Source organism: Cryptococcus depauperatus, chromosome 2 (genome assembly GCF_001720195.1).
Source record: "Cryptococcus depauperatus CBS 7841 chromosome 2, complete sequence".
In the NCBI taxonomy this organism is placed as follows: domain Eukaryota; kingdom Fungi; phylum Basidiomycota; class Tremellomycetes; order Tremellales; family Cryptococcaceae; genus Cryptococcus; species Cryptococcus depauperatus.
The window spans coordinates 2,099,595-2,118,742 of NC_089469.1; the positions used below are offsets into that span (position 1 = coordinate 2,099,595).

Genomic DNA, 19,148 nt, shown 5'->3' on the forward strand with positions numbered 1-19,148 from the left:
TCTCCATACCTTGAGTTACTTTATTACGACTTGCAATCAAAAATGTCAACTTGATTATAATTTCACTTTAGAAATACAAAAATGACTTCTCGACTCAAACATAAGCTGGAATTAGACCAAATAAACACCAAGAGTGCATATCTCAATGAGTCGTTTGTTCAAGTAGGCTCGACGGCACACTTACCAATTCGACTGATACTGAGATGGGGTAGATCGGAACACCGTTGCCAGCGCTTGCAGATACGAAGAGAGACAAGCTGGAATATGTGCCGGAATGGAAACAAGAGGTATCTTATAGGAGTCGCGAAGAGTTGCGCTTATGTGTCCAAGGTTCGCGATGAGCAAGGCCGGCGGCGGTTTCATGGTGCATTTACAGGTGGTTTTTCCGCTGGTTACTTTAACTCGGTAGGATCAAAAGAGGGTGATTTTCGCTTTACTGTGTCTTTGAAATGATAGGCTGACTGAGACTGGATGAAGGATGGACACCATCGACATTCAAGTCGTCTCGGTCGAATCGTGCCCAAAAAGCCCAGCGGCCAGAGGATTTTATGGACGAGGAAGATTTACAGCAAATGAAGGAAGAACGAAAGCTGGAGAACACAGATATATTTCAGGAAGAAGCTTTTGCAGGAACGAGGAAACCTCTAGAGGATAAGTGTGTTTTTTCTTTGCATTCAGCCTGAAACGAGTATAGTTACTAATGATTGCTAGCCTACCTTCTGCGCTAGAATCGCTGATAATGCCGACTCAATCCACAATTGGCGCCAAAATTCTTCAGAAGCTAGGCTGGAGGGCAGGTCAGGGTATAGGTCCTCGCGTAACGCTTCGCAAACTCCGTCTGCAACAGAGCAGACTTGGACATACACCTTCGAGAGTCCGATCCGAAAATGGAAGGGATGATGAGGAAGAAGGAGATGAAGCTGGGAAGCATACATTCGCTCCAAGGGATGTCAAGTTGTTGGTGTACGATCCCAAGGAGGATAAACATGGACTTGGGTTTCAAAAAGGAAGGGGTATTGTCAAATTGCGTAAGTCGCCTTATCCCTCACTATTCGCCACCGTGAGATACTAAACTGCACATTGTGTCACTAGCAGCTGGCCCAACATATATGGATAAAGACGATGACGACCCCTATGCAATTGGACCTTCATCATCCTCTCGACTGGCTTTCGAGCACGAAGACGAGAACGATGATGTAGTTGTTATGGGTGGTCTTGCTAAACCTGGAATAAGTAAAGGCACCAGATCAGTTGGAAAGGCTGCAGATAACAGCCAAGATAGATGGCATGATGGAAGATTGGTACTAGTTGGATTCATGCTTGACCCAAAGGGTGTACCACAAGATAAATGGTTATTGCCTTCTTCAGACAACTCGATTTTTGCTTACCGACTCTTACAGGTTTCCTTTTCCCGATGTACCTGCAAATTGGAGACCGCGTCCAGCCCGTGTCTGGGGTACCACTCGCAAGTGGGACGAACAGCCAGGCCAGAAATTAGAAAATAAATCTGTTATTGGCGGGGTGCCAGGCAAATCCCTGACTCACGAGCAGCGCGGCGCTGCTTTGGGAGAGGAAAGACGTACATTGCAGGCTAAGTCTATTTTTGAGTATCTCTCGGAAAAAGATCGCGAGCGTCTGGCATCTGTAGTAGAGTCTGTCAAAGCTCAACCACCAGCCGCTTTATCCATTGAGCCTGTTCCTGAAATAACTCCAAGACCAGCCGCTACAGAGGTTGAAATTCCACCTCTTTCCCCTCGCACAGCGTCAGCTGCGCTCAAAGGTTTTATTCCTTATGGAGACGACCCGGCCAAGCAGGAGCGATATAAATCCTATTTACTCTCTCAGACATACAACACTAAGCAACCCAATCCTTCAATTCTCCCTTCATCCTCAATTGACCAAATCAACACCGAGCTTCAAAGTTTTGCTTCCTCTGCCAGAATATTCAAACCCATGTCATTTGCCATGTCGTCACGTTTCACTTCTGCTTCGTCTTCTCTTGCTACTTCAGACATGAAACAAGCCCGACCCGGCCTTCATATCTACGACACCGAAAAAGCTAAAGCCGAAATGGAAAAGCCCAAGGAAGAGGATGAGGTTAAAGTGAGAGAGAAACATTTGACGCCCCGGGAGCAAGCGGCAAACGATGGGCTGTATGGTAAGATGACAAGGGAGACGAGGCAATGGTATCCTGTCAAACTCGTCTGCAGGCGCTTTGGAGTTCAAGATCCACATCCAGAAGGACCACCCGCATTGAATGCCGAAATTGCTGGTAAATCTAGCACAGAGGGAAAAGGAGTGAATGCGTTGCCGCTACCGGCTAATGACTCAAGTTGGGAATCTAAGTTCATCTATCAAGAATCTTCATCGCAAAAATCTACTACTCAATCGTCCACACTAGCGTCAGCTTCAGAACTTTCAGGCGACCGAGTACCTAAGAGTCTAGCAGAAGTCGGTATGGCGGATGATATCAATCAAGGTCGCGATACATTAACATACACCAAACCCAGCATTGATATATTCAAAGCTGTCTTTGCAGACGATGAAGAGGATGAAGTTGAGGATGAGTTAGATACGAAAGAAGAGGGCGGCGAGGCAGCAGAAGAAGCAAAGACAATGGTAGGAGTGGATCCATTTCCACCTAGGAAATTGGACGAGGAAGGGACAGTTGACTTGACTACGTTTAAGCCTGTATTTACCCCTCGTAACAAAGACAAGGACAAGAAGAGTAGAGAAGAGAAAAAGGGAGAGAGAAAAGAGAAGAAGAAGCAGAAGAGTGTCCTCTCGTTTAGCATCGGAGATGAAGGAGAGGAGGGACAGGAAACAGAAAGGGTGGGAGCAGGAAATAGGGAAAGAGAAGAAAAGAAGCGAAAACGTGCCAGAGCACTCGAAGAAGATGTCAACACCCGAAATAGCAAGAAATCAAAAGTCAAACACGAAATGGTTAAGGAAGAACAAGACATGAAGGGTGAGTGGGTGGAAAAGTTGGTAAACAACCCAAGGATGGCTGGGAGAAAGGGAGCAGCAGACTTTATGTGACATTGTCACGACACTCAATCGCATTATATTTACATGTCATTATTCCTATGTGCTACATTTAGGTTTCAAATGTTAATGCTGTTTCTTTAATTTTGACTCTAGCTTGTCTTGCACTCAGCCACATGATTTGAACATCGCTCAAGGCTGCTGTTGAATCAAGGGGTCCTGCAGAAAACCACAAAGTCAACTTATATGATGAAGAGTGGGTAGGAAAATGATACTTGCGATTATCTGCTCTCATGAAACCGATACGCTTGAAGGGTTCACCCGTCTTACCGCCCTGCCTAGGTGGTCCTCCAACACTAAAGAATCCACTCAAGCTACTCCCAACTTTCCAAACCGTGACTGAACCTTCTTCTATCGAGACAGTGAGCAATCGCCGACCATCAGGGGAGAAACAAATGGCCGAGACTGGAAATTTATGGGGTTCGAGAACATATACTCGGGAGGCAGTTTTGAGATCATACATGATCACTGCTCCTTCTTGAGTTCCGACCGCCAATCTCTGTGTTCCACTGTGAAAATCAATGGTAGAAAAACTAGAAGAAAAGTCTTTGGTTACACACTGTACGCGAACCGAAAAAAAGACATTGTGCTTACGCCTGGACAAGTTCGTTCAAAATGACAGTAGCAACTTGCCAAACATCATCCCTCATCTTGGCTACGTTGGGATCCAGACTCTTGACTACAGCCTCAGCAATTCTTGGTAGCCCATTTTCCAGCACTGCAGGCTTCTTTCTGGCCATAAAGACACATAATTTCATTATACTACTTCTTGCCTCTGTGCTCTTTGCATCGAGAATGTCCATAGACAATGTTGACATAAAAAGTGGCGCATTTGAAGAGGCCACGTGAAGCACAGCTAGTCGGGCTTGAGCGGCTAATGATGTCGAGGATTGAGATGTTATGGATGGCAATTCTTTATTTGTGGCAAGGTAAAAAAGCCTACGTAGAAGGTCAGAAGGGTCGACGTAAGTCTGCCATGTTGTAAATCCTTTTGAGCATAGCTCTATCGCAAGAGATAATTGAACACATAGAGGTTGATGAAGATACATATTAATTGATTCGGCAATGGCCTTAAGAGTACTAAACATTGTGTTAGAAACGGTAGTCAGTTTTTGGAAAGGTGAAGGAACTCGCCATGGTTTCATGCATTGATATCTCTGTAGAGCAATTCCACCCAGTACAGTCAGTGCATTTACAGCAGTTTGGATGAAATGGCTTGTATCTGGTTGGTGTATTGGCACTAATTGCAATCAGTGATTAAAGTTGATTAATGACAATAGACTCACAATCATTCTCTCTCGCAGCTACAATGTCTTCGATCTCAGCTTCTACCAATTTGTTAACCCTTGCAGCAAACAATATTCGAGAAGCCATGTGTACATCCGCTACACAAGCATATGATATCCGTCAGGGAAAAAACAAGAAAAACGAAAGAAAACGACTTACGGCATGGATCCATGTAAAAAGACGCAAAGAAATCAAGTTCAGGTTCGAGTATAGTAGCAGGTAAAGAGGCAGCATAAAAAGCAATAATTTCTGCAGCCCATTTCTCATGATCTACAGAATTAGCGAATGGGCCTATCAACAATCATCATGATTCAAGGTAGGAAAATGCACCTGGGGAATCTAAGAAAGGCCTAAGAAGGGCAATTATTGTCAATTGCCTCAAGCCTGTCAATGTTTTGGACATTCTCCATGCTTCAATTCCTTGGACAAAACCAATCGTTTGCGAACTAAACCAAACACATTAGTACAACTATCCTGATAGCCCTTCTTTTGCTGTCATCCTCACTTGACACCATATCCAGTAACACTTGATTTCAGTGGCTTGCGTATGCTCAAGCACTCCATACATGTTTGATCGGTGATATCACTCACACCCCAAGTGAGAAATACTGATAGAAGAGTGCGAAGTGCTGATAGTGGACTATGTCTGGGGTTATTTCTAGACGAGTGAAGCCACTCTCCAAATTCGCGCAGATTGAGGACTAACAGACGGCCTGTTTGTAGTTTATGTCAGTGAACAGAAGAGCATTCACTGGAGAAAGCTAGGTACCCAGTTGACTTAGAGATCCTGGCTGAATCACCCCCGCTTCTAGAGCCATGGGCACACCACCTTCCTCCATGGCACTAAGATTATCCAAGTGTCAGCTTGGTTTACATTGCCTAATCACACTATGTCTGAACTCACACAAGAGCCCAATCACCATTTTGCAACATATCTTCCCCTGCATCAAGAGAAGTGGATCTCCTAAATTCTTGTGTTTCAGTGTTCCATACTCTTGCTTTCCCGTTTGCATAGGCAATTAATATATCTTTCTGGGAGATATAGATCTGTCGAAGAGGGGTGCGAGCTGCCGGGATGAGGTAAAGAAGCTCCATATTGTCAAGGGAAATAAGGCCAATAGTCCCAGCTTCGGATGCGCACATCAAAGATCCTCGTATTGATCCTGCTTGGGGCATGTTTAAAAGAGTGGATGATCGAACGGGGCATTCAAATAGAGTCCAGGAACCGCAAAATCCAAAATCGCTTATGGTTAATGTCAGATATATAGTCAATCTTTTAAAGGGTTAGAATATCGCGACTTACTCTACTGTCCATACTCTTATAACGCCATCTTCATCGCCAGCAACCAGATATCTCCTTGCTCCATACTCGTTTTTTTGAACGATCTTCATACATGTTACTGCTGCTTCCAGTCGGCCAACGTTGAGTTGATTCTTATCCTTGGGAGGCGGTGATTGAGTAATGGCTAGATCTAGCGGGTAGCGATATACGCTGCCTCGAGCTACATAAATCCAGTTCGCGTGAGCTTGAAATAACAACCAGTATCGGGCGTAATGAACTAACAATCAGATACAAAGGCATCTTCCAAGCTAGAGGGCAAAATGTGGCTGAAGGATTCGCTGTTTCCCTCAAGAGATGAAAACTTCAAGAGAATGGAGGATTTTTGATCTTTTTGAAGTTCGAAAGCTTGAAGACAGTCACTGCAAGCTACTAATAGGCGATGTGTGCCTGTAAGAAGAATTGCTTTCACATCGTCCAATTTGCTGACTCTTCGATACCTAATATCAAGAAGGTCAGAGGCAATGTGACAATCTAGTAATAGGCATACTTGAGTCTAGCCTCTTTTCTGGGATTTTTTTCTCGAGACCATACCTCCAACTTGTTGCTCTATGCAATCATTAGAGTCTTTGCCTAAAAATTGAAACCAGAGTAAAGTACTTGATACAAAAGCACCACCCTTTCCCAGCTTTTTAAAAATGCCACATCTCGCACTCGACCTTGGTCGCTTAGGGAGATAGAGCCCTTTACCCACATTGATCTCCCATCGCATTTGAAAATCTATATTTATTCGCATGTATCAGTTTAGGCAAACAACTTGTCCAAAAAAAGGAACAAAGAAGAACACACATCCACACTGTCTCCGTTTTCAGCCCATCCCGCTCCATGCCCGTCACTTTCCAGGCTTATATTCGCCCAATGGCCGTATCCATCCCTCTCAACTTCTTGGCTCTGTCCTAATCTCACAGCTGACATTTTCTCGTCATACTTCTCGGCATCTCTCGTTTTCTTGCTCCATTCGCGCCTGGCAAGGAGTCTTGCGAAACTTTTTTCTTTATCTCCATGATTTCTAAGATGCGAATATCGGTCAGATAAAGAGGAAAGTGAAGCAGGAGCAAGGTGAGAGGATGAAGCGGATTTGCGGAGAAGAGTGATTGATGGGTCTGAAGACTCGGGATTGGGTGTTTGTGAGCGAGGATACGCAACTGAAGAAATACGTGGTTGGCCTGAATGTATTGGAAAGAGACTTGAAGAGGAAGAAGGGACTGCAGTAATAATACTATAAGACTTCAATGACATGGGAGTCGCATGAATAAGGTAGCTTCCTGCTCGAGATTGTTGCTCAGATAACTTCTCTACATAAATATACAGAAGTGTTTGACGTACCTCCGCTATCAGAGCAGAAACCAACATCGCCTTTTTCGGGTAAATCAAGCTGAACGACGGGCTCCAGTAGTTCAAATTTAGAACCGTCAAATGTTAAACCAATTACACGCGTCACTTCTCCGTTTGGACTTGGACCGTCACATAACCAAGGTAAGGCATGGACAAAGAACAAAGAATTCTACAAGACAGATTAGCTTGTAAAAATACTCCATGAAATGCCTGACTGAGTCTTTTCGAACCAGATGAAGACCTCTCCAAGACCAATAATTGCCAAGCTGAGGCGCTTTGCTGCTTGATGGGTCTTTAGGAAGTCGTACTTTAGGACCCTCCAGGTCCAAAGAGTCAACGGACTGTAAGTTGGACAAAGAGAAGATATCCAACAGCCTAGCAGTCATATCAACATCAAGCATTGCTATCCATACTACCACCAAAGGTTTAATAGAACCCACCCTTCGTCTCTCAAGACGCACAGCAAACCTAATTCACCCAGGACCTTTAGCTGTACAATCTTTCCTCTTCCTGCTTCCCGAAGTACTATTCTCCAAACCTTCTTGTCTTTCCAATCACAACCATGATTCTTCCAATGGTCATCTGAAATTTGAAAATCTTCTTCATGAGCTGGGTTTTTATCAATAGCTTCTCCGACTACTCTCCTTTCCTCTTGTTCTCTTTGCCCATCCAACCTTCCCTTTTCCATTACACGCTCGACCTCTTTCTCTTCCATCTTTTCTCGAAGTTCCTTGTTTCTCTCGTCGTCACTTGACCGAGTATTCCTCGCCCATAGCTTCAATATACCGGTGCCTGTAGCATCTGTAGACGTGGATATGGATGATCTTGGTGAAACGACTCCTGATTCCTGCTCAGCCTGACCATGTAGACCGGTCAACCCCCTACGACCCATACCTCCGAAATTTAGAGGTGTACTCCCTTCCCTGGCCCCTTGTTGATTACGTAGTTGTTCCATCAACTCTTGATGGTCCAGCCCGCCGTTCGGGTAACAATGTTGATCTGGTGGGGCAGCAGAAACCGTTGCGGAGGACAATGTTGCGGTAGGCAATTGGTGTGTTGGCGGTGGCGGAGAGAACACAGCTGAGCCTTTTAAAGACCCCGGAGTAGATGGAGTGGATGTCCTCGGATAGGTAAAAGTTGGCGGTTGGACCTCTGGGCCTTGCTCAGAGGTGGATGGATCCGATGGCAATGATAGTCTACCATCCAAAGGCTCTGTTTGCTTGCCGTAAAGGTCAGCGGAGGCTCCAGGATAAGCTACCACCCATATTGTATTATCTCTGCCCGCCAAAGCCGTATATTTGGAGGGGCCTGCTTGGGTCTCAGCAACTGTCCACTGGGCGATATGTGTTGGCGAGACTGGAAGAGCGTGGCCTGACCACTCTGTTGGTAATGTCGTGTCAACCAGAAATGGTATTCTCAGTGGATCTATACGTTTCCTTTCCATGTTCAGCCCTTATTTACCTCTTTTCTTACTTTCTAAAGACTTTAAACATTTCAAGAAAGAAATGGAGATAAGAAGCGGAGGTGGCCGTATTCATGGTTACGGAGATATAATAATCTCCGTTGATGCTCTTTCTACAACCGGTTCATCATTTATTTATCTTTTGACTTTATAAACAAAACAAGAAAAGATACAAATTATTTGACAATGTCTACAAATTATGAAGATGAGTTACAATCAATACTGCCAGATTTTGTCGGCCTTGTTCGTTCTCCGACACCCATTTCACTTCCTCCTCAGATCCTCCTCGGTGCCATCACCCATTTTCTGTCTCGTCTAAGAGGACAGTCATTACAAAGGTTTTGCCTTTCGCTTATGGAATCAGAATCCTTGTGGAATATACCGAATATCTCTTGTTCTGAAGTGAGAGATGCAATCAGGCTCTCTGTATTGTCGCTTGTCACGGTATTGGAAGAGAAGGATGTCTCGTTCAAAGTATGGAGGATGTCTAGAATGGCGAGACAGTGGCTTGAAGATGTCGTCAAAGCTATGAGCTGTGTCTCTTTGGGCATTGGAAAGGCGCACCTTCTAGTAGGGCTCATTCAAGGATTTGACAGTGTGGACGCTTCAGCCATTAACTGGGGAAACTCAAGGATTAAGGTGGAGGAGTGTGTCGTGCTCGACCTGGCAAAGTGTATGGAGATGGAACAGAACAAAATAAGTAGTATTCTGTTTGAAGCCTTGCCTTATGTTGATTTGGCCAGACTGAGAACCCTTGATGTTTTGGTACGTCTCAAAGTCTTGAGCTTCTTGTTGCAATCACATTCTAACCAAAGACGTGTTTTGTAGAAATTAATTGAGGGTATTGAATGTCACTTGTATGATGAGATTAACCCAGACAGACCCAAAGAGGACCTAGACTCGTCATCAGATGCAGACGGCCTTGGTCGGGCTCTATCTCGCGCTTTCAAAGTCCTCGCGTCTGGAGGTCCTTCAAGCAGACTACATGCGTTGGAGAGTATGCAGAGATTTTGCTCTAGGATGAGAGCAACTGGAGAAAGATTGGAGATGAGACAACAAAACTGTCAAGATGGTCAAACCAGTGAAATACGTGTGTTGCTTTGTGTAGCTGGCCTGTGTAGGACTCGTTTGCTGATACCTGCTCACAGCGCAAGACCTCAGCTTCAATATTAATCAGAATGACAGGATGACATTCTCAGTCTTGCTTATTCCGACTTTTACCATCGTCGAGACTCTTCAGGATGTTCAATCACATGAAACTGCTTCGTTTGCTATTGAACTGGCTACCCAGATCCTCATTTCACTCGCCTCTTTTGCATTTCTAGGTGACAGCAATGTAGACGATTACGAGCTTTATTATCGCGTCTTGTACGGTTGTCTTGATTTCATCAGTGAAAGAGGTGATGTACATACCTCGGAAAATCTATTCAGTACTTTGAAATATCAACGAATGACGAACGCCAGATCAGCTTATATCTTGTTGTTGGGGGATGAGTTAATTCACCAACTGGGCAATCGGTCAATTGGATTGCTTCTTCCTTTGGCGGAAAAGTGAGCTCATAAGACTTTTGCTGTCGAGGGCGCTGGCATTGACTTGTTAATCATCATTTAGACATGCTCATCGGCCAGAACACCAGCACAGTTTTGACGCAGCTCATGCTCTTTTTCTCACTCTCCTCAAGTCTTCTTCGGAGGGATTACAGACAGATAATCCACAGGCCGCTTTTTTCGATTGCCTCCTGCCAAATTATCTCAAAATTCTTATCAAAGTATGTTCTTTTTGTCATCGAAATTCAACGTGTCTGATGATGTTCCAATTGTCACCTATTGTCTCTAGCAAGCAAATTCGGACAACATCACCTCAGATCAACTCATACAGGCTCTCCCTCAAATCGCTTCTTATGCCTCAGCTCGCAACTTTGCCTCCGTATCAATGTGTCTCCATCATCTCTCTGCTCTACCCTCATCGCTTGCCACACATATAATAGAGATTCGTGTCGCTCCCTATATAGCTACCCATCAACTACCAATATACCTGGAGCGTATTGCGGAGAGCATCATGTCCTTCCAGCAAGATTCCGAAGAGAGGTTAAAACTCATGAGCGAGGCGTTCAAAATGGTGTCGCAAGATTTGAGAGATGATCTTAAAGTACTCGGGGCACAATGGTGGCTCAAGTGGAAGGATGAATTTGAGGGCAAGCAGGGAAAATTTGGATTTTGGCGGAGTAGATTGTAATGCAGTAGATTTGTTGCAGGATATCAACTTACAGTTTTCTTGTCTGGTGCTTAGCAAGATTCTTATCTCACTTTTCCTTCCTATCGTTTTGCTCTGTAAATGGTACCATTCAAATCAAGGCTTGTGTCTCCTCTCTTATGGACTAGCCAAATTCAATTTCACCTATGCATATTCTCTTCTTGAGACAGCTCTCCAAACTATCATTAGTATCGAGGAGGGTAGTAATGGGCTAAAGATTCGGCTTTTTCCTCGGCAGTGAACATACGGGGCTAGGTAAGGCGTAAGTTCCCAACTTAGGGTTATAGATTTGAGGCGACATACAGGGATGTTTCGCTCCCTATTGGCAGATGAAAATAAGAGCGTCAGTAGATGTACGATAAAAGGAAAGCAACCAGACTAACCACTTGGTACCGTCGGGGAATAGAGGAGCTAGGATGACCAACAGTCAGTATCAATGCAATTATATTGTACACAGAAAAACTGTAAACATACGTCGATATGGGTCGGGATGAAGCCTTTTGGCCAGCTTCTCTTCAGCCTGCTCAAGGACGATAGCGAGGGCTCTCGGGTCAGTGATGTTTCTATAAATGATTAGTAAATTCCAAGATCCGATAGTGTAGTACTTGGAGCGTCCATGAGGAGCAGATTCGTTGATAAGTCAGCTGCAAAGATCCAGCAATATAGCCCACAGCATCATTCCAAACCTCTCACAAAAAAAATCTACTATCCCAACCAGATGACCTATCCAACTCACCTGTTCCTCTCAAACTCTGCTCTAATCTCAATAGCCTTTTGTCTCCACAAATCTCTCCTGATGTACCAGTTGAGTGCGTTTGTAAGGTATCGCTTGTAGAGCGACTTGACGTAAAGTCTATAGTACACGATAGTCAGTCTCGCTTCTTATAGCAAAATCATTTTCGGTTTAAAACAAAGGCTCTCAATATATACCTGTGAGCTTTTGAAAAGGCTGTAGGAGGAGAAGACATTTTTTATGTAGACGATAAAGACAAAATGACAATTCAAAACGATTGTGAAGTGTAGATGACCAGTTGGAGTTAGGCGCCCGATTATGTTCACTATTCATTAGGCATGCCAAATTGGACTCTACCTTTATTATTCATTTTTCAACATGTATGCATAATCTTTTTCACTCTCTTGTAGTTTTAATGGATTACTCAATACTAATCATGCATTAGGAACTTTTTGTACTCCAATTACAATTGATTACAACTGCCACGTCACACTTTTTGTCCTTGGGTATCTGGCAATTCCTTGGACTTTTGATGTTGCTTTTCTTCTTCTACTAGGCAAAAAAAAAATCACTCAAAACACCCAGCAGCATGCCGCCTCCCACCACCTCCCAGAAACCCACCGCTGTCAAGCCTCTGCAGATTGCCTCTACAGTAAAAAACGACAAAAAGCAAATCGGGCATCTAGCGAAACCTGATCAGAGCAAGTATAATGTTGAGCAAGATGAAATTAACAAGGAAATTGCTGCTGTTAAAGTAAAGCTTGTACGTATCTGGTTAATGATTTGTTTTCGTGTCGAGTGACTTTAGTTGCAGGACGCAGTGCGCTCTCGAATTGCCCTTTCTCAAGCTCCTGGATCCAACGACCGTCGATCCGCTCTCAAGGCTGAGCTTGAAGGCCTACGTACGGAGCAGTCCAAATTTAAAGGCGACAGGAACAAGCTTTTTGATGAGATGAAGAGGTTGCAGGAAGGTATACAGAAGAAAATTAAGGAGTTACAGGGCTCTAGGGGAAAATTGGCATACAAGAGTGTGGACGAAGTTGACGATAGGATCGCGTATGTGAACTGCTTTCATTAATACACGAGGTTGAACTGATTAAACTCATTTAATATATGCAGTACTTTGGAAAGGCAGGTTGAGTCTGGAAATTTGAAGCTCGTCGATGAGAAAAAGGCTCTCCAAGAAATTACCACTCTCCGTCGTTCCCGAAAGACGATTGAATCTCTTGAATCGGTCGAAGTGGCTATCGCTGCCGACAAGGCCAAGATTGAAGAGGTTAAGAAGCAATTGGACGACCCAGAGGCAAAGAGGGTTGCCGAAAAATTTGATCAAGTGAAAAAAGAGATGGATGAATTAAGGGAGGAAGGTAACAAGGCATTTGAGGAGAAGGGCAAGTTGTTTGACGAGAGAAACAAGTATTCTGCCGAAATGGTTTGTCTTTTCTTGATCCTATTTACATCATTTAAACATGGTGCAGGATGAACTTTACGCCAAAAAGCGCCAGTCTGCTCAGAAATGGAGGGAAGAAAACGATAAGTGAGCTCAATTCCGTCCTGTCAGAATACGACTGAAAGAACACTTAAGGTATTATGCAAAGATTCAAGCTGATCGTCAAGCTCGTCAAGAACGTTTCAAGGCTGAAAAAGCCCGAGAAGAATCTGAGCGTCGTAAAGAGGAAATCACTCGACTCCGAGAAGAAGCTCGTACCCCAGCTTATGCTTCTGAGATTGAAGACTGTGGCGTCCTCATTAATTGGCTTAAAGGTAAATACGGCTCTGGCGAGATCCCCTCGACCCACGCTGGGGGCAAAAGCAACAGCGGTGCGTCTGCCATTGTCGAAGGCGTAAAGCAACTTGAGATTCGAAAAGTGGATGAGGATGCTTTCAAAGGAATGATGTTAAAGAAGAAGGATGACGATAATTTGAATGGTTTCTTTGGTGGAAGCGGAAAGGGGAAAAAGAAGGGGAAGAAGGGTGGTAACGGAGGCGGTTCTGGTACGGCTACGCCTGCTAGCGAAGGCGCCAGCGGCAGTAAGGACGCTGCTGTTAACTTGCCCATGACTCTCCTCAGCACCCTCTTGAGCTTGGGTATCTCTCCGCCAAGCAACAAAGATGATGTACAGAGAACCGTCGATGATCTGGAGACTAAAAAGGCTTGGTTTGAGGCCAACTCTACAGCCAAGACCAAGGTGCGTCGGTCGGTGTGTTCCCAGGGGCCACGGTGATTAATATTATTGTGCACTCCTTATCTATAGGCCGAGATTGAACGTGTTGAAAGAATTGTCGCCAAATTGCTGAGAAAGAACGATACATTGGCTGAAGACAAAGCTGATGATGAAACCGATGAAGAGGGAGAGAAAGGTGGTGTTCGCGAGCCTTTGCATAGTATGTGCTCTGATCAAGCAGGCCTCTTTTCATTATGGCATACACTGATCTACTCTTCACGTTTTTGTAGCTGTCGCTATCGAAGGTGCCATCACTGGACCAGAAAAGGTGATTGATCATGGAGAACAGGTGTGTCGTGCCTTGAAATCATAGCTGTGCTCTGTTAATCAATAACCTTCTTCCTATAGCTTCCTGAGGAGGGTGATGAAGGCGAGGTGAAAAAGGTCGACTCTGCTCTTGAAGAGATTAAGGTTAAAGAGAGCGAGACCGCTTGATCTCATTCAACAGCAAGCTTGCCAGAGTCACGTCTCCCAGCTGTAATAATGGGAGTATGTGAGAGGGAACATAAAGACCTTTTCATGCATAGAATCCAGGGAAACGCTCACCTTCAGATTGTATATGTTTCTGGACGAGATGAATCTTGACACTCTACAGTCGACTCTCATAGACCATGCCCCATTACTGACAATCCTACTTTACTACAAAAACGTCACACCTATCTCTTGCGCCGTTATTACCCTTGATGCTGCTGTCCCGTCCAATGACGCTCACATACAAGATTCTCTTAGCCATGAGATTTCATATTCATGACTTTAATTAATCTTTCTCGCCGGTAAGCAAAGCTCTGACCCTATCGCATTGACTCTGCCTTCCTTGGAGCCGTCTCTCTACACAATACAAACGATGATCCAGTCTGTATATACGCAGATTCACATGGCGAAGCATAAGAAATGGCAACAAGCTGCCCCATACAACCCAACAAATTTATCCAGCAGTTGGCAACAACCCATTGGGCTGGCATACATACAAACTTGAAGATTAAGGACATGTGGATTGTGGGAATACTTTGACGCATGAGAAAAAATGAGCAAGTTCTTTTTCCTCGAAACGTAGATCATTGATAGAGTTATAGGCGGCATACCAGAGAAGAGGCATATTTAGGCTGTCAACCACAGAAATTATCGGGTTGATTCTGGAAGGTTTAATAAAAAGTGTAAAGTGTATTATTTATTCTTTCTCTCTTACATCTATTTCAAGAATTTTGGAAAAAGAGTAACAGGCTGAAGACTGATATAATTGGTGCCATGAACATACAGTAAGTTCATATCTTATCCGGGTTGATTTCTGCTGATAGAACATCTATAGATTTCAGAGATCCGAGACGTATCGAGACCAATCGCGTCACTTTGTTATATGACCTTCTTCATATCATCTTGAATCTTCTCAAAGAAAGAGACTTTCTGGCCGCATTGGCTACTCATCAGAGATGTTCCATTGCTTACTACAAGCTGATCACCCTCGTGCTCTACACGCATGTACATGTCTGTTAAGACGATTGGCTTCAAAGATTTCTATCCTTGCCTTGGGGAGTCAAGATACACCGTAAAGGTAAGCTCGGTTTGTTTTGGGCCAAAAGGGCAAAGAGCGGGTCTATTAAGACGCCTGAGAAAAAGATTCAAGCGTTAAGCTGGTCAAAACTCTGGTTTTGAATATTTACCCTTCGAGAACTAGTCTGAAGCTGGCTAGCAAAATCCCTCAGCCTGTCTTTGTCGACCAGCTCACTTATAAACCATTTAGAATTCCCTCCCTTCATTCAAAACTTCTCCAGCCACAATCACCCCGGATCCTCGTCATGCTCTGGGCTAGTCATCTTCCTCAGATAATCTAGCCTCGTCAATTTTTGGTGGATTATTCCTCTTTAAACATTGATTTGGTGCGATATTTAACACATGAAAAGTGGTGGGACACTTTTGGCGGTATCAGCATTATTTTTCAGCAATAGGAAAACTTTGAAGAAGTCAAACTTCATGGCGAGGGTTGGGCCCAGTGATCCCGCCTCCAGGAGTCAAAGTGAAGATGATTTATATCTTCAGCAAATGGGAAATTATTGATAGGTTATTGCCTGACAACGAAAGCAGGAACAAGAGTGGTTATGATCATATGCCTACTCAGCAACCATAGACAGCAAGTGACTCAGTGATGTCAGGAGATTCAGATATGCTTCCCCAGGATATCAACCCCAATCTTGAAGGGGGCCATTTCGTGAATATTAACAACACTATCAACGAGAGAGATAACCTCACTCATCGAGAAAAACTCATAAACCTTCGCAAAGAGGCACCTCTATCAGGTCTACGAAGCAATTGCCAGCTCATCTAATATGTCTAAAGACGGGTATATTCATCTCGCATACATCAATCCGCTAATGTTCCAGATCAGCCTGTCATTGAAAGGGATAGTATTCGACCTTCGTGGACAGTTAAAGGATTCTTCCACCTCTTGAGGAGGGAGCAATCAACGACGAGAACAATGGGTAGAATAACAAGCTGCAGGAAAAGATAGAGAGAGGAAAAAGACGATTGAGTAGTTGATATCAGAGTTGAACCACGAATGTTCCGAATTGATGAAGGAATATGAGATAACGGTTGATGAGTGCAGAGAATTGTCTTGTTTGGATTGGATATAGAACCTTGTCCTTTGCTTCCAAGGTTACATCTGTTGGCTCGCGTAGCAGTGCACCATAAAAGGCAGATATCAATACCTAAATTCCAGAGAGATAGGGTGTTGATCAAGTCCATGTTAAAAGAACAGCCTTAGATGGGAAATATTTGTCGAATCAGCAAAGAAAGATAAAGACTTAGAACGGTAAGTTGTACTGTGAGAAAAATGAAGTTGTAGACTTGATGGATTAAAGCAAGCATGCTTAGCGTTATAGAATAGAGAAGATGACAATGCGCTTCATGTTTTCATGAAAGTATCCTGTTTGTCATGTTATGCAATCATACAGAGTGTAAATGCAAGTGTTCAATAAAAGATTGCAGGTCATCTCGTGCGACTTCGATGACTGATGTTTCAAACATATCAAGACTCGTTGAAGCGTTGGAATGATCAGCAGCTTGCTCAAAAGCCAAACCGAATTTGCTATCGTTTCTATTAGCCTCACTTCGTTCATGATAGATTGGGAGGCTTGCTTTTTCTTCACATCACCATATTCTGGAGCGCCAGTGATACCTACGACAGAAAATGTTCCTTTTTCCTCATTCAAACAAGCGACCACAAACGGCAAACTCTTCACTTTTCCACCGTTACGCAGGTTTTGTTTGTTCAATTTTTCCACCCATTTATCTCTTGTTGCATCCACAAGCCACAGAGCTAGGCGAGATAACGGTGATGGATGAGTGAATAGTTTGAGATCGGGCCCTTCTGATAGGATAGCGAGACGGAAGTTGCGCAGAGTACGTATGACAGATTTGTCCAAAAGATCAGAGCCTGCCCGAATAATAGCGCGATGAAGAGCCATTGCCAACGGCAAAGAGCGTCGTAAAAGAGAAACACTACAGCTGCAGTCAGCCGATTCATAAACGACGTGAATTTTCTAGCGTACTCGTCGCAGGCATCATATGCAATCCAAAAGTTAGTCACATGCCAGTTTTGATCTTTCTTCCCTTGTTCCTCTCCTTCTCGATCCTCTCCCTCATCCTTTTTCTCTGGTATTGAGTTCCTCCTTTCCGCTTCTTTCGACTCCACAACCCACCTTGTTGAGCCACCAAACCACTCGCCGCCGCCCTTACCGCCTTCTCTTTCTACTTCTAATCGAATACCAACTGCTACGTCTAAAAGTGATGAGATAACCTCCACGGCGTCAGCGGCAGAAATTAAAGAGAGTTGGAAGCCATAGGCGCGGGTGAAAGAAGGATAGGTAAGCTCGATGAGGCCGTACTCCGGCCCTACACGTTCAAGGATTTCTGGTAATTGCCTTTTGAGCTCCATATCCATATGGGACCAAGTTTGGTTGCACTGTTGTATGGAATAGCTGTTATCGTGTCAGCAAAGGGCAGGTGACAGAGATGGCGCCAAGTCGATGCTCACCCCATCTTGGCGAGCAAGCCACGGAGCCTGTTGCGTCCTTTTTCCTTCCAAATACCAAGTCGACCGGCAACATATCCACTATGCAGCATCGCATTATATAGATCCCAATGTCTGTAAAGCATGAATCTAAGTTCCTCGCTTTTGGAAATGTTTCTATTATCTGGATCGGGCGCTTTCGCTGCTCCAGGTTCAGGCTCATGATTTAACCTCACTACTTCATCCAAAAATAGGTCATAGTATAGCTCATATTGATCTCTATCGATGTGGGAAGTGATGTATTGATGAGTCACAGCAAGAATTGAATACCACAAGGTGTCGTTATTTGCACGTTCGAGAACAGTCGCAAGAAGATATATTGAAAGCGCAACAGATTGACCATGAAATGTACCATGATCATAGTATCGAGCAACACGATCCTGATGAGCTGCTTTAGCAGCTTTTGGTAGTTTCCGAGGCTACCATGTCATTATAGTCAGTGATCCTATTGTATAATGTGATATCCGAGCCTACCATTCCATCTCCATCTCTCTTCGGTTTTGATGATAGCGAATCATTTTTCCTTCTCTTTCTTGATGGCTCGTCTCCTTCAGTATCTGGACCTTCCTCCTCCTCTTGTACCTCTTCTTCTTCTGCCTCTTCTGACTCATCATTGCTAGAGTCATCAGAGTCTGATGCTGGACCAAATTGCAAAGCCTCATAACTTTTCCTCAATTGCTCCATTGTATCTGAAAATTCTTCTCCATCGCCCCATACCCATATCTTCCCGTGAGCTTCTGTTCCATCATTATTGAAATCAATGTCGAAGAGATTACTCAAGTTCCATGGGCGATGTGCGTCAATTACATGGAGATGGACGGATGTGGGAAGATTGAAAAATTCTGTCAAGGTAAGGAGTGATCCAAGGGAAATGAACATGAGAGTATGCAGCTAAGCTTGAGTTATTACATCTCAATCTTTTGAGAAAAGAAGGAACAAACTTCTTCCGAGACAAGAGACTCTTTACATTTAATTTCCAACTCTCCAACTCCGCTGATTGGCACCAGTCGATAGGGCACATCATCATCGTTTAGAAGAGAACACAGCATCCTTGCTCCCAGTACCCCATCCTTTGTAGTGCTGAGCTTCTGAGCTTCTTCTCCATAGCATATCACTTACGACGTCTGTACCGGCCATAATGACCACACCTCCTGAGCCTGAATCTGTCGTTCGCCTTGCGCGAGATACTATAGAGGCATACGCATTTGTATAGGTCGTTTCTGACGGTTTGAGATCATTAGAAGGCGGGTGAATGACTGGCATTTGAAGAATGAGTGAATAGAAAGAAATAAAATAATAAAGTACAATCGACGCGTCTTGTAATTACGTAATTATTGCAAGTATGATGTAACTCCTTTAAATTGGTTCGCTTATCAAAAGCTTTCAATTATTTATCTTTTCT

At 44.0% G+C, this 19,148-nt stretch overlaps 6 protein-coding genes across 6 annotated transcripts; 3 read left to right on the forward strand and 3 right to left on the reverse strand.

Annotated features, from left to right (window-relative positions):
• Window positions 1-81: 81 nt before the first annotated feature.
• L203_102122 (uncharacterized protein) lies at window positions 82-3,039 on the forward strand (the record flags this gene model as incomplete). The annotated part of the gene is made up of 7 exons (XM_066211550.1): window positions 82-162; window positions 213-287; window positions 331-421; window positions 478-655; window positions 712-1,028; window positions 1,093-1,351; window positions 1,401-3,039. 7 exons carry the CDS (start codon window positions 82-84, stop codon window positions 3,037-3,039), a joined length of 2,640 nt encoding a protein of 879 aa, XP_066067647.1.
• Window positions 3,040-3,097: 58 nt separating this feature from the next.
• Window positions 3,098-8,450, reverse strand: L203_102123 (uncharacterized protein; the record flags this gene model as incomplete). The annotated part of the gene is made up of 18 exons (XM_066211551.1): window positions 3,098-3,204; window positions 3,265-3,578; window positions 3,640-4,125; window positions 4,180-4,285; window positions 4,332-4,430; window positions 4,492-4,602; window positions 4,663-4,778; window positions 4,838-5,045; window positions 5,102-5,175; window positions 5,237-5,575; window positions 5,636-5,834; window positions 5,897-6,111; window positions 6,162-6,220; window positions 6,272-6,391; window positions 6,461-6,936; window positions 6,998-7,175; window positions 7,222-7,381; window positions 7,447-8,450. 18 exons carry the CDS (start codon window positions 8,448-8,450, stop codon window positions 3,098-3,100), a joined length of 4,371 nt encoding a protein of 1,456 aa, XP_066067648.1.
• Window positions 8,451-8,654: 204 nt separating this feature from the next.
• Window positions 8,655-10,704, forward strand: L203_102124 (uncharacterized protein; the record flags this gene model as incomplete). Its single annotated transcript, XM_066211552.1, has 5 exons — window positions 8,655-9,233; window positions 9,297-9,558; window positions 9,617-10,019; window positions 10,081-10,237; window positions 10,306-10,704. 5 exons carry the CDS (start codon window positions 8,655-8,657, stop codon window positions 10,702-10,704), a joined length of 1,800 nt encoding a protein of 599 aa, XP_066067649.1.
• Window positions 10,705-10,907: 203 nt separating this feature from the next.
• On the reverse strand, window positions 10,908-11,690 carry L203_102125 (uncharacterized protein; the record flags this gene model as incomplete). Its single annotated transcript, XM_066211553.1, has 6 exons — window positions 10,908-10,973; window positions 11,026-11,041; window positions 11,106-11,133; window positions 11,197-11,285; window positions 11,459-11,575; window positions 11,653-11,690. The coding sequence occupies 6 exons, from the start codon at window positions 11,688-11,690 to the stop codon at window positions 10,908-10,910; spliced, it is 354 nt and encodes a 117-aa protein (XP_066067650.1).
• Window positions 11,691-12,044: 354 nt separating this feature from the next.
• On the forward strand, window positions 12,045-14,115 carry L203_102126 (uncharacterized protein; the record flags this gene model as incomplete). Its single annotated transcript, XM_066211554.1, has 8 exons — window positions 12,045-12,218; window positions 12,270-12,511; window positions 12,575-12,887; window positions 12,934-12,992; window positions 13,041-13,644; window positions 13,711-13,840; window positions 13,911-13,969; window positions 14,029-14,115. The coding sequence occupies 8 exons, from the start codon at window positions 12,045-12,047 to the stop codon at window positions 14,113-14,115; spliced, it is 1,668 nt and encodes a 555-aa protein (XP_066067651.1).
• A 2,505-nt stretch (window positions 14,116-16,620) lies between these two features.
• L203_102127 (uncharacterized protein) lies at window positions 16,621-19,009 on the reverse strand (the record flags this gene model as incomplete). Its single annotated transcript, XM_066211555.1, has 7 exons — window positions 16,621-16,762; window positions 16,813-17,175; window positions 17,226-17,654; window positions 17,711-18,165; window positions 18,221-18,637; window positions 18,688-18,816; window positions 18,866-19,009. The coding sequence occupies 7 exons, from the start codon at window positions 19,007-19,009 to the stop codon at window positions 16,621-16,623; spliced, it is 2,079 nt and encodes a 692-aa protein (XP_066067652.1).
• Window positions 19,010-19,148: the final 139 nt, after the last annotated feature.